The sequence below is a fragment of the Pelmatolapia mariae genome, linkage group LG18 (genome assembly GCF_036321145.2).
Source record: "Pelmatolapia mariae isolate MD_Pm_ZW linkage group LG18, Pm_UMD_F_2, whole genome shotgun sequence".
NCBI lineage: Eukaryota > Metazoa > Chordata > Actinopteri > Cichliformes > Cichlidae > Pelmatolapia > Pelmatolapia mariae.
This window is the reverse complement of record NC_086243.1, coordinates 2240749-2254749: the sequence shown is the minus strand read 5'-3', so window position 1 is coordinate 2254749 and position 14001 is coordinate 2240749. Positions and strand designations below refer to the sequence as shown.

The following is a 14001-nucleotide window of genomic DNA, read 5'->3' as shown; positions in this document are numbered from 1 at the left end:
TTGAAGAGGTACAACACACATGGTATAGCAAAGGGGAGCCAGGACTACAGGTCAGGGGGGAGATACCATTACCCCCACCCGAGATTGGGTACCAAGCCCATGTGCGATAGAAGAAGGATTGTTGAGTGAAAGACAGGATCATGGCGAAGCTTGAAACCTGGATCCTCCATAGCCGGTTACCGAAACTAACAAGCTGATCTACACCACGGAAGCACTGATCAGTGAGAATCTTGGCTACAAGTTGAACAGCCACAAGGAGCAGTACCCTCCATTGGGAAGGAGGCTAGAGGTTAAAATCAAGGTAGCACAGAGGGAGGTTAGCCAACTATCGGAGCTCCAGAAAGGTGCATTAGGAAGGTGCCGAAGAAGAAAGCCAGTACAGAAAGCTGTCCAAAGGCGTCTAGTTAGACTAGTTAGACAGTTCTGTGAGTCTGAGCAATAGGCAGGCAGGGTTCACCCTGCCAACACCCTGTTGACCATCCAAGAAACCTTTTTGCAACGAGTTGCTCCTGCAACCCTGTCCCTGGCTAGTGCACCCACACTCTTAGCTTCCGCTTCTCTGCGCTCCCCTCTCCTGAACCATTTACAGGGGAGGTGGGCCAGTGCAGAGGCTTTTTCTTCATTCTGCTCTGCTATTCCAGCACTCTCCCAGGGCCTTTCCTAATGTTAATTCAAGGGAATAAATAATTGTTGGTTCCTTTCAGGACCCTAACTTGTAATGGGCCAGATCTTACCTCCTGGTGACATTCTTCAGAAATGCTTACTTGTGCACAGTTCCTCCAAGATTTTAAGGTTGCACTTTATTCCACCATCCTTTGTGCACAGATGAAGCAGCCCTTCAGTTGCTCGGCCTCTGACAGTACCCGGTCTGTAGCCGAGTTCTCCATTAATTTTCGTGTTAAGGGCGCAGAGACAGGGGGGTAAGAAAATGCTTTGTGCTCCGCTTTAAAAGGATGAGCTCGCTGCACGGGATGAACCCAGGTGTTTTGAAAGCCTAGCAGATTTTGCAATCAGGATTAACAATCGGTTACGTGAAAGAGAAAGAAGGGGGTTAGAGGTTACAAGACCGGGGTGGGCACTTCTCCACTCGCTTTGCTCCTCGGACCTTTCTGACTAGCTCCACGGGTGTCTGACAGCACAGATCAAACAGCTGCTAGTCGATGAGAGACACCCAGAATGGCTAACTGAAGGCTGAACAGTCCTGATCCTCGAGGACCGCAGTCTTCCTTGGCATTTGCTTTGCCTCCCCCTGAGCCAATGCAACTGGGATGCACAAGGTTGACATCAGAGAAATGCTGGAGGAGATTCAAGGAGCGGTTGTATATGTATTGTGGTTTGTTGGGCCATTTTCTAGCCTCTTGCCCTGTCTGGCCAAAAGACAGTGCCTACCAGTAACTGTGGGGAAAAGTGGGCAGTGCCTCTCCAGATGCTGAGGGTCCCCGTATGCAACTCCCTACCACCCTGTGTGGCAGGGAATTTTGAAGGCAGGTGCCGAGCAGAGTCTGATTGACAGAGATTCGGTGCAACAACTTGTGACTGCGGTTAGGGCTCTTGAGGTTCTGGTAGCTGTAAATGCTCTCAATGGTCAGTCACTTCCCTCCGTCACTCAGCAAACCAAACCAGTGGAACTTATTTGTTAACAACTATCTACTATCTTGGTCCATTTCTCATTACTCCTGACAGTCCAGGTTCCTCAACAGCTGACCCGGTGAAGTCCGAGCCGTTATGGCTTCAGTTAAATATATCGCAAATAGTCCGAGATAGGCTTGGTTAGCATGGGTGCCTAGCCTGCTGACCCTTACTGGATACATGCCTGGTTGGGAGCTGAACCCCCAACGTGAAGTTCCAAAGGGGACAACTGTGCTATCGTAAGAATAGCATCACCAAGGCTGGAAGACAGAGCAATACTGGAAGAGCATATGGGAGAAGGACACAACCCAAAACAGCAATGCTCATTGGCTAGTGGATCTAAGAACAGACCACAGCAACCTCTCTGAACAGGATCCAGTAACTTTACAGTGGCAGACATCCAAGAAAAGGTCACCAGTATGAAGAATTGGACAGCACCAGGCCCTGACATGGTTCACGCCTACTGGCTGAAGAAGCTGACTGCACTACATGAGCATCTGCTAGTCAATGAGACAATGGCTGGAAAAGTGTAGTCAGATGATAACAAAGAGAGGGAAGGTAGTCAGAACTGAGGGGATCGAACAACCAGAAAGCAACAATGCAGACATAGAGGATAGCTACAAGTACCTGAAGAGGCCGTTAGGTAAGAACGGAGGTTAGAAGCCACTGACATCAAGATCAGGAAGCTGCTGACCATGCATGGAGGGTTTCACTCCAAGTCCAGCACCCTTAGGCTGTATGGTAAGCGGAAGGAAGGAAGTCCAGGATTAGACAACGAACTACATTAGGAAGATGGCTCAAACTGACTGCCTGGTCAGTGAATACTTGAGCCAACAGAAACCCAAGAAAGAGAAGGAACCATCATGGAAGCTAGCTGGAACATTCCCGCGTCAATCAAGTCAAACTTCTGTTATTGCGAAGCTAGCTGCTCACAATGGCGAAGAGAAAACAGAGCCTTTAAGCACCGGTGGGAGACTGAATATGTGTTTACAAACATTGCCGGTAAACCCGTGTGTCTTATTAGTGGAGCTAATGTGACTGTAATTAAGGAATTTAATTTAAGACGGCACTACGAGACAAAACATCAGGATAAGCTGAAAAACCTACATGCAGAGCAGAAACTACAGAAAGTAGAAGAGCTAAATAAGAATCTAACTTTTCAGCAGACGTTTTTCACCAGAGCAAAATCACAAAGTGAAGCAGTTGTGAAAGCAAGTTTTATTGTAGCAGAGGAGATAGCCAAATCAGCCCAGCCATTTACCGAGGGAGAGTTTCTGAAGAGCTGCGTGATGGTGTGCGACGTCTTGTGTCCAGACAAAACGCAGATTTTGGCAAATGTGAGCCTGAGCAGAAACGTATGTCAAAGTGCAACCGACATGAAACTGCCCTGGGACAAACTTGTTGGACTTACAACAGATGGAGCGCCGGTGCTGTGTGGTGAAAAAAATGGACTAGTCGGCAGGATGCGAGTAAAGATGCAGGAGAACTGTACCGGTAGGTTGACAGCATATCACTGCATCATACACCAGGAAAGGCTGTGTGGTAAAGTCCTAAAAATGGAGCATGTAATGATCACCGTGACGCAAACCGTAAATTTTATCCGAACTAAAAGTTTAAATCACCGTCAATTTCAGTCTTTTATGTGGGAAATAGATTCAGAGTTTGCCGACATTCCTTATCATACAGAGGTCCGTTGGCTGAGTTGGGATAAAAATTCTCAATAGAGTTTTTGAGCTCAGCAAGGAAATCTGTCAGTTCATGGACATGGCATGTATGATGCGGTGAAGGCATTTCAAGTGAAGCTGTCACAAATGCACCAGTGCAACCTGCCTCACTTTCCCTGTTGCCAAGTAATGTTGAACCAAGTCAGCGCAACAGTGTTCCTAAATACGCTCTTTGCTGATAAACTGAGCGCACTGAGTTCGCACGGCGCTTTGGTGACTTTGAAGCACAAAATGAGAATTTCGAGCTGCTTCACAACCCATTTACAGTTAACGTGGAAACTGCAGTTTTGCAGATTCAGACTAAGCTGCATTCTAATGGGACACTCAAGTACGACACTGAATGGCCCACAGAGTTTATTAGTTCCATTCCTGAAGCAATGCCCCAGCTCCGTCTACATGCGGCTCGAACCATGTATATGTTTTCATTTATTAAGGCCATTAAGAGATTTAAAAACAAATAAGAGAATTTTAAAAACCATCCTAAAATGTACAGGTAGCCAGTGGAGTGAAACTAAAATGGGGGTAATGTGCTCACACTTTTTTGTTCCAGTTAAAAGACGTGCTGCAGCATTTTGCACAACCTGCAGATGCCTAATGGATGCATCACTAACCCCACAGTAAAGTGCGTTACGATAATCCAGCCTAGATGTAATTAAGGCATGGATTACTGTCTCAAAAAGCTGTTTTCATAAGATGGGCTTTATTTTGGCTAATTGCCTCAAATGAAAAAAGCTAGATCTTACAACAGCTCTGACCTGGCTTTCAAGTTTAAGATCTGCCTCCATTTTAACTCCCAGATTAGTGATGACTGTTTTAACATACTGTGCCAGCGAACCAAGATTTATAGTAGTGGTCTCAGAAGCACCACCAAAAACCATCACTTCTGTTTTCTGCTTTCTTTTTACATTTTAGTAAAAAGTTCAAAGCCATCCAGGCCCTTATTTCATCAAGGCATCTGAGCAGAGGGTCTACTGAGAAGCCATTTATCTTTTTAAGTGGGAAATAAATCTGGGAGTCATCAGCATAACAGTGGAAAGAAATCCCATGTTTCCTGAAAACAGAGCCAAGGGGTAGGAGATATAGGGAGAAAAGAAGCGGGCCTAAAACTGAACCCTGTGGGATCCCACATTGAAGAGAAGCAGCAGAGGATACAAACTCACCAAGCTACTCACTCATACAGAAACATCTGTGCCGAATATGGCCTTGAAGTCCCGAGGTCAAAATGGGAGACGCCCCCAAGGGTGGTGGAGAATGACCGAGCTAAGATCCTGTGGGACTTCCAGATACAGATGGACAAAACGGTGGTGGCTAACCAGCCGGACATAGTAGTGGTAGACAAGCGCAAGAAGACGGCCGTAGTCATAGATGTAGCGGTTCCAAATGACAGCAACATCAGGAAGAAGGAACACGAGAAGCCAGAGAAGTACCAAGGGCTCAGAGAAGAGCTCGAGAAGATGTGGAGGGTAAAGGTAACAGTGGTCCCAGTGGTAATCGGAGCACTAGGTGGAGCAAGTCCCAAGCTCGGCGAGTGGCTCCAGCAGATCCCCAGAACAACATCCGAGATCTCTGTCCAGAAAAGCGCAGTCCTTGGAACAGCTAAGATACTGTGCAGGACCCTCATGCTCCCAGGCCTCTGGCAGAGGACCAGAGCTTGAATGACAGACCACCCACGAGGGCGAGAAGGGCATTTTTTATATGTATATATAAAAATATATAAAAAGAGGTGGAAATCAACAGACACCCCACGTTACAATATTATAACAATACTACTGCACTAACATATATTGCAGTTCATCACATTTTCTACTGTAAGTTATGTCTCAGACAGGCAGAGTTTCAGACCCAAAGTGCATACATGCAGGCAGGACTGAACTTAGTTTAGCAAGAGAGAGATCACAATGATTGACAGAGTAAAACACAAACAATATATACAAAAGGGGAAATCACGGCAAGGAGGAGAGACCTGGGGAACACAGCAGGTCATAATCTAACAGACGAGAAGGGGGAAGCAAAACTGAACACACTGAACATGGGACAAGAGACTGTCAAAATAAAACAGGAAACACACCAAGATGCAGACTAAGACATGGGGCTCGACACAGGGGCTGGGCTTAAGGAACACACACAGGAACAAGACAGACTCGGGAAACATGAATACAAAATAACTCAAAACATTAGCGGAGCAGAACTCAACCCTAAAACATACTAATAAAGCAAAGCGTCATAAACCTAAAGGAAAACTCAAAAGGCTGTGTCACAAACCCCAAACCATGACACCGTCTGGAATTTTGAAAAACTTTGGCTTATTCAAAGTCATCTTCTCTGGCCATGGTTCTGAACACTTCCACTGTGCACTCAACAGTTTCACCTACCTCTCAAAACTCCACAGTTAACATCAACTTGTCCCTCAAACTGACCGTAGTTTTCAAGGCGGCGTGTCAGTCAAGGAGACGAGATACCCACTCACGCAGCTGTGCATCACATGAATGCTGAAAAATTACAGAGCACATGCTGCCAGAGCAGCAGTACTGTGCATCATTACCTGCTGACTTTCTTCATAGCAGAGCTGTCTGGTTGCCTTTATTTGCTGTATCAGTTTCTCTTTGTGTTTCTCTAATTTAACTAGGGTCTCCTCCAGCTCTTTGCGGTCTGACCTCTGCTCCTGAAGTTCCAAGTTTTCCACTGCCACTGCGCTCTCCAGCTCCTACATCACACACAAAGACACAGTTAAAATCTGCAGAACGATATAAACGCTGGGATGATGAAACATTCACACACACAAAGTGCAGGTGAAAAAACACAATTCCGAAAATACATCAGCCCAAGTTATCCATCAGTGGGTTTAATTTTGCAGATGTATGTTTAGAGAGAGATCCAACAAACTGAAAATCCAACAAAATGATTGAGAGTTTTGATTTTTAGGGACAAAAAAAAAGACAAAAGGTCTTTGTCATATTTAGCTCCAATTACTGTACAGAGCTTTTCCCTTTGCTTGGTTGGTTTTTGGTCTGGCACCAGAAATGTTACCTGGGTGTGAACACACTTCCCCTTTTTTAAAGTTCATAGAGAAGTCACCAAAATCTGAACATTTCAAGGACCAGGACAGTTTGGCAATCCAGACTTGCGCTGAACACGTGTGTGTTTACAGCTTCATCTTTGTGAGACTAGTCCTACAGCATCATGACATCACATGAGAGCATCATGGGAAATGCAGTGATGGAAGGGTCCCAAACTGGAAACCTTACAGCCACACACACACATAAAAATGATATAGGTATTGTCCAAATTATCTCACAAATAACAGAAAATATGATTTCGACAAAAAACACAGACACACACACAGATTCAAACACACACACACACCAGTGCTAGGTGCTGTGGTCTTCTTACTCTGATCTCGGCCGTCTTGGCAAGGATTCTCTCATCAGTCTCCATGATGTCGGTGTCCCTGGGAGATGACCAGCAAAGTAGACAGGAATGTTTAAGGAGGGATGAGAGAGAGCATTCGTTCTTCCAGTCTGCTTTTCCTTCATCATGCCCTCCTTCCCACGATCCCTCTATTTTTTCCTGCTGTACTGCTGGCTCCTCCATTGCTGCCCCTCTCTAGCTGTCGCTACACTGCAGAGGAGGCGGAGCTCCCTCTGTTAACGTGTCAGCGCCTGCACGCACGTGTGTGTGCTGGAAAATGCACACAGGCAGACTGCACCAGCGTGGAAGATGAGTCAGACCAGAGAAGAAAAGGGTAGAGCAGACTTTTGCATCAATGGAAGAACGCCCATTCCTGTACAAGTCTCCATTCTTCATGTTTTCCCTCCTCCTCAGTTTCCTGCCATACCACTGTTTCCTTCATATCCTTCTCTATACTCTCCCCCTCTCCATCACCACTGGCCTCTGCAGTATGATCGGTTCATACACAACACACAGTGTGTGTGTGTGAGAGAGAGAGAGAGCCATCCATAAAAATCCTAGAGCAAAGCAGCAGCAGTCTGCACAGGCAATCAATATCAATCAATATTCATTCTGCCCTACTTCATTAGCCAACCGCATTGGTGTTTTCATCAAATAGTTTTCAAGAGCACAAATACAACTATACAAGCAAAACCAATGTTCTTGGGTGAAGGGGTACTCTGAGAATAGGTGCATTGCCATTTTGTAGGTACTACTCAGATCATCAGCTACCTCTCATGTACTTCTGTGTAGTTACTCCTGAACAGCTAAAGTTTCAATAGAATGATGGCTTTATCTCCCACATAGTTTGTGCACTTAATCAAAATAGAGCTAGAACGAAGCACTGTAATGTGCTATCAAAGTAATTGTTCAAGTATGTACAGTTTGGATGCTGCTCCTCTACAAGCAGTTACACGTAGGGTAAAACAGTTTATCAGCCAATAAAATGTCACCCTATTTGGAGTAAATAACTTTACTTTGTGTGGTTAGCATGTTTCGGGATTAGGTGAACCTGGAACTCCTTTTCTCTCAGTTCAAGCTAAGATTTAGTAACTGATTTGTGCTTTTTTGATTACTTTGAATCACCTGTGTTGCCTTCTGACCAGAATGAAAATAGCAGCCATTTCTGCAGAAAACAGCACATGCAGAGAAACAATGAGGCGATAACAGAAAAGAGATAGGACCACATCAGAGACACAGATGGAGGAGGGGAGATAAAGCCATAGGACAGTACTCTCACTGTTACCATCAGAGGCTTGCAGATGGTTCAGGCAGAAAACCGAGAAGTGCACGGAAAAAAGCAGATGTGCTTTTATTAACAACAGATAGTGCCATCCTGGAACATTTGCTCCCTTCATGTCAGCTACTCAGCTGCACCCACACTACATGCTTAGGAATCCTGTATCATGATAATTATGTTCCCAACAACAACTATGTCATTTGACATTCTTGACACAGCATTCATAAGCATGTAGTGTGGTAGTGTTGTCCTGTATTTTCAGTGTACTAGTTATAGAGGACAAATCATTTGTTCTAGCTTTGCTACTCTAAGTAGTCACGCATCATCACGGTGACACCCCGGGAAGTGAAAGGAAGCTTCTAACGTTGGACAAAAATTCCCACACACTCCTAAACCTTGTGGAAAGCTTTCCCAGAAGAGTAGAAACTGTTATAGCAGCAAGGGTGGCCCGCCATCGTATTAAACCCTATAGATTAAGAATGGGATGTCACTCAAGTTCATATGTGTGTGAAGGCAGACGAGTGAATACGTTTGTGTTTTATCTGAGATGTTAACAATTTAAACATAGCCATATTTTTAAAAAAGGGGTTTTATATGCCCATTTAATAAATACTTGTAAGTAGGGCTGGGGATCGTCACTGATTTCTAGAATCGATTCGATTCTGATTCACAAGGTCCCGAATCGATTTGATCCACGATTTGATTCGATTCTATTCGAATCGGGGAAATTTTGCCTCAGACAGTCAGAAATATTATAATTCTGATCACCCTTTGTGTCAAAGTAACTGAGGATAAAACACAGAAAACATGAAGGAGATTTTCCTGGCCTGGGATTTTATAACAGATAACCTTAAAAATATTCTGCAGTAGATCAAAAACGAAAGAAAACAATGAATCACCATATGAACATTTCCTGATGCTGCTGAAGTGAAGCAGAGCAAAGTTACAGAGGTTTTATTAGAGACACAACCAAGCGTTTTGCAATTTTGCATAATTTTAAAAAGTTTAAATTTGTTCAGTAGCCTATTGAACGGCAGAAATGAGGCTTTCTTGTCGGAAGTAAGTAAAAGGAAAAAAAACAGCGGCCCACAGCGCCGTAAACAACGGTAGACTTGTGCGTAATAAGCAAGCGAATAATGCAGAAAACTGATTTTTAGACAGGAAACTGTTCTTGAAGTACACACACACACACACACACACACACAGAGAGAGAGCTCTGCATGAAGTGTGATTTTATCATGGTGGAAGCAGAACAGGAAAAGTCAGAGGGAATTCATGACGATGTTTATGTGAAGCGAAATGTGAAGCGTAGTTTGGATCTTCTGTTGCTGCTGGTTCAGTCAATATTGGAGAGAGATCAAACCTGCAGCTTCAGAATCTAGCGCAAAGAGGACGTAAACACAAAGCGCGGACCCGCCGACGGATCAGAATCAGCGAGCTGTCGGCTTTCAGCCCTGACCGTGTCCGTGCCGTCGGGTGAGAAAGCCGACAGCTCACTGATTGTGATCCGTCGGCGGGTCCGCGCTTTGTGTTTACATCTTAGTGCAGAATCCGTGTACCTGCTCTCCTTTACTGTTTTAGCTGTTTGGTGGTTGCTGAAATTTTGTGAGGTTTAACCTGAGGAAAAAATAAATTTATATTTAAAAATCGATTCAGGATTTTAATGAATCGATATCACGTTATCCAAGCTAGAATTGATTTTAATCGATAAATCGATAATAAAAAACCCACCCCTACTTGTAAGTGTTCCAGTTGCTTTGTTTTATGTGGATTCAAACACACATTTGTGAGTATGTCAAAATTAGATATAAATTAGTTTTCAGTTGTTGATAATAAAACACGATGCAAAAAAAAAAAAAATCGAAATCTTTTTATTCTCAATCTTAATCTGCTGCTAAAACTATTACAATGCTGTTATTTGTTGTTGTAGCTACTACCAGCTACTAGAAAAAACAGATGAGTTGCATTAGTGGGTTATTTATCACCAAGAACATTAAATTAGTACAATTAATTTCACTTTGATCTGCCAACTGTCAGCTGTTTGTCTCATTTCTTCTATAAGTGCTGAAATCCTCCGCTATGCTCCGCTGTTATATGTGCAAAAACAAAGAGCATTTCTCGTTATGTGTTAGCATTTTCACATTCTGTACATCTGGGTAAGTATGTCAGGATATACCATATACATAGTTATAGTTATATATATAATATTATAAAAGCCTACTACAAACTACTTGCCTAAGGACTGGAGAAATATGTGTCAGTCTTCTGGAGTCTACATTAAAAGACAGAAATGGAAATGAGCACTGAGCGCAGAGAGTAAGTATTGCTGTTTTACCCTCCATCCTTGGGGATTCTCGCTCGCAGCGTCCTCCGACACTCGACAATAAATCGCATCATTGCTGCAGCAGCAGTGTTACTGGCCGAGCGTCAGCCCAGCCTCCTCACTCCTTGACTGAGCGGTCACTCCTGCGTCAGCAGCAGACACTGACAAGGAAATAAACAGGATTTCCTGTTCGACCTTTCAAAATAAGACCAGGCCGTGACAAACCTGCGCTGGATTTTGGACTCGATAAAACAGCACTTAAGTGTAAAGTTGGCGTTTGGCTGCCATGACTGTCCTCCCAAGCGGCCCACCTATTGTACTGATTCCAGTTCATGCTTTTTGACCCTGACCCACAGCTGTGGAGAGTTACAAAACGTCTCTCTTTTTCTTTAGTGGAGACTTGGAGACTTCTGGGTCCACAGAAGTCGCCATGGTGGTTTTAGAGCAACCTTTGTGTCTCACTGACACAGGAGCAACAGTGATGTCAAGTGAACTGTCATTTTCATCACTCTCACACTGCAGGCTTACTTGTTGTTCCTAGAGTATTTAAAAGCAGAATGGAAGGCAGAGCCTTCGGCTTTCAGACCCAGCTTCCAGTTTGGATTCAGCAGACAGACACACTCTCCGCTTTTTAGGCTTAAAACTTTTCCTTTCCATAAAGCATATAGTTAGGGGTGGATCAGGTGACCCTGAATCCTCCTGTAGTTGCAATAGGTGTAGGTTGCTGGAGGATTCCCATGATGCACTGAGTATTTCTTCTTCACTCACCTTTGCCACTGTGTTTATAGACCTCTCTGCATTTAATCATTAGTTATTATCAATCTCTGGCTCTCTTCCACAACGTGTCTTTTATGCTGCCTTCCTCTCCTCACCCATCTGCCATCTGCTGCGACCAACCGCCCCTCCCCGAGCCTGGTGGGGTTTCTTCCTGTTAAAGGGGAGCTTTTCTTTCCCTCTGTTGCCAAAGCACTTGCTCATAGGGGGTTATGTGATTGTTGGGTTTTTCTCTGTATGTATTATTGTAGGGTCTACCTTACAATTTAAAGCACCTTGAGGTGACTGTTGTTGTAATGTGGCGCTGTATAAATAAAATTGAATTGAATTGAATCTAGCAAAATTTATTTTAAAGCTGACATTAAGTTTTCGGATACATTTTTCTTCCTCTGGCTCACCTACACCACAGTTGTGCACAGTTTAAAATCAAATGAGCAAAATTGTCCTTTATTCCTCAGAAAATGATGGACAATTTTGCTCAAATTTAATACAGCAAAAGTATATCAAAAACTCAGTAAAAAATAATCCTTGATAGTTGATGTCAAACTGTGTGTGTGTTTGTCTTAGTTACCAATTTCTGTCTAGACCCCCGTTCTCCTCTATGTAAGTTAACCTTGGTTCCTCGTTTAGTTGGGTCTTCCTATTTTATTGCCATTGCTTCCTGTGACTCATGTTGACTACTTCCCCTGCCTCGTCACATTTTTAGTTTCTAGTTTTGTGTCCCACCTGTTGCCTCTCTTGTTATCCAGTCTGTATTCTGCTGTCCTTTGTCACACCCTGTAAGTGAAAAATAAAACATATTACGTTAGTAAACTTAGGGTCCTAGAATTGATAGACGTGAGCAAGATAAATCATCTTAAATAAGAGAAATGAATATTGTGATAAGGAACATTTTTAATGGATTTTTGATCAGAATAGCGTAATGAAATATGATTATAACTATCATACATGATTTTTTTTAAAAATATTTTAATATGAGGTTATTGCATTCCTGTGACGTTCAGTTTGAGCAGAATTGCCCCTTCATTTCTCGGGAACCTTGCAGTTGTTTAAAATGAAACTATACAGGCACGTAGAGTAGGTGAGCAAATAGACGACTCCACTAAGATTTTCCTGTCAACTGTAAAACATGATTTTTTTATGAATTTGTGATATGCTGTAATCATATTCCACTGAGCTTGTTAATTTGAGCCAAAACGTCCTTTAACTTCTGTGAACTCATGTTGAGATGAAACTGAGTTTTTATGAATAATTTTGTGTGATTATGTCATCTATATATATATATATATAATAACTGAATTTCTTCAGTAATATAAGAATGGTCATTTACAGTAAAAGTGATTTTACAGTCCAGTATATCATGCTTGAATATTTGAATGACTTACAAAATTCATTCAACTTTTTATAATCATTAATCATAAATGAAGTGCACAGCCAGCAAAATTCAGAAGACGGGGTGTGTGACAGATGAGACTAGCACAACTGCTGAATCAGACACACAGAGGTCACACAGTCCAGAAGGATCTCTAATAATCCGTCACAGCTTCATCGTCATCATCATCATTTTTATTTATTTATTTATTTTTAATCCTGTCCTATCTGTCAGTTTTTGCGATCAGAATTATGGTCTGAAATCGCCAACTGCCGCACCTGTAAGAAAAGCAAACATACAACACCTGGAACACACAAACTTGAAAATGCACAGACACATAAATCAACAATCTTCTTGTGGAGTGTGTGAGTGTGAGAAAAAGAAAGAGAGAGAATGTCGGGTGTGAGTGTGAGTGTCTTTGTCTTTGAAAATGAAGGTGGAAGTTGAAATAACCCCCCCGGGAGCCAAAGGCAGACACAGATGGATCCGGGAGAACCGGGTCAAGTGAGCAGGCTGCAGAGGAAGTTTCAGGAGAGCTTTGCTGGAGTAATGTGAGACATAGCAAAATCTCAATAACAGTTAACATTGCGCACCACTGAAAACATTTCGGCCACTATTTTTATTTGCCAGTTTATTCCTTGACAGCTTTTATGGTTACAACAATAGGAATTATACTTACATTCCAACCAACTTCAGTCTGGAGGACCAGAGTGGTGAAGTTCTGGCAACTCCCTCCAGCAGCAAAGGAACGCCGTCCCCGAAGTAAACCCGCCCTGGACATGCACGGGAGCCAGCTTATATATAAAAAGACATCTTAACCATATATGAAAATATTTCTCTCTAACATATCTCAGTCTTCAAATCTGTAGGTGTTGCCACCATCTGCTTGGTCCCAACCAAGCAGATGGTGGACAAGCACCTTGTTGTTGTGATTTGGCGCCGTATTAATAAAATTGAATTGAATCTGCTTGGCCTTTTCCTTTGTTTTCTTCATTTTCTTTTCCTTCTCTACCATGTGGTAGTTTAGACATTTTTATTCATTTTTTTTTTTCATTTCTTCTTTCTCTTGATCTTCCTTTTGCCTGTTTCGATGCACATAATGCTGGAGGTGATCCATCCACAAGTTGTCCAATCCCACGACTCCTTCTAGGGTTTCCTGCAGGTCCTGAAATATCTGGCCTCCCGCCCGTATCAACCTTCCAAAGCTTAGCTGCCCTCTTTAGATACTCTGGAATCAACTCAGTTGGTTGAAGCTTTACACACAAACACCTCCTTCTGTTTTTTTCTTCCCACCTTACATTTCCCACTGACAGACATATCTGTCTATCTGGCATACCCTGTTAGGTTTTTTTTTCCATGTTTTTGTTTTTGTTGTTGTTATTACTGTTTTTTAGGTCAGTGTTTCCCAGTGTTTTGGAGGCACAGCACACTCCACCAAACAAAAATGTCACAAAAAGCACATAATTTTTCCCCGCGCACCAGGTTTAGAGGA

The 14001-nt window shown here is 43.0% G+C and overlaps 1 protein-coding gene across 4 annotated transcripts in view; it reads right to left on the bottom strand.

Annotated features, from left to right (window-relative positions):
* The window catches only part of LOC134616743 (uncharacterized), a 33059-nt gene extending 22581 nt beyond the window's left edge, over positions 1 to 10478 (bottom strand). The window contains exons 1-3 of one of the 4 annotated variants that reach the window (XM_063461728.1): positions 10376 to 10478; positions 6717 to 6801; positions 5896 to 6057 (exon numbers count right to left, since the gene is read on the bottom strand). In XM_063461728.1, coding sequence (XP_063317798.1) covers positions 5896 to 6057; positions 6717 to 6801; positions 10376 to 10437 — 309 coding nt within the window. In that variant the 5' untranslated portion in view covers positions 10438 to 10478. Of the gene's footprint in view, positions 1 to 5895; positions 6058 to 6716; positions 7092 to 10375 lie in introns of those variants that run through there. The other 3 variants (XM_063461726.1, XM_063461725.1, XM_063461727.1) reach the window with 3 other exon arrangements.
* Between the last annotated feature and the right edge of the window lie 3523 nt (positions 10479 to 14001).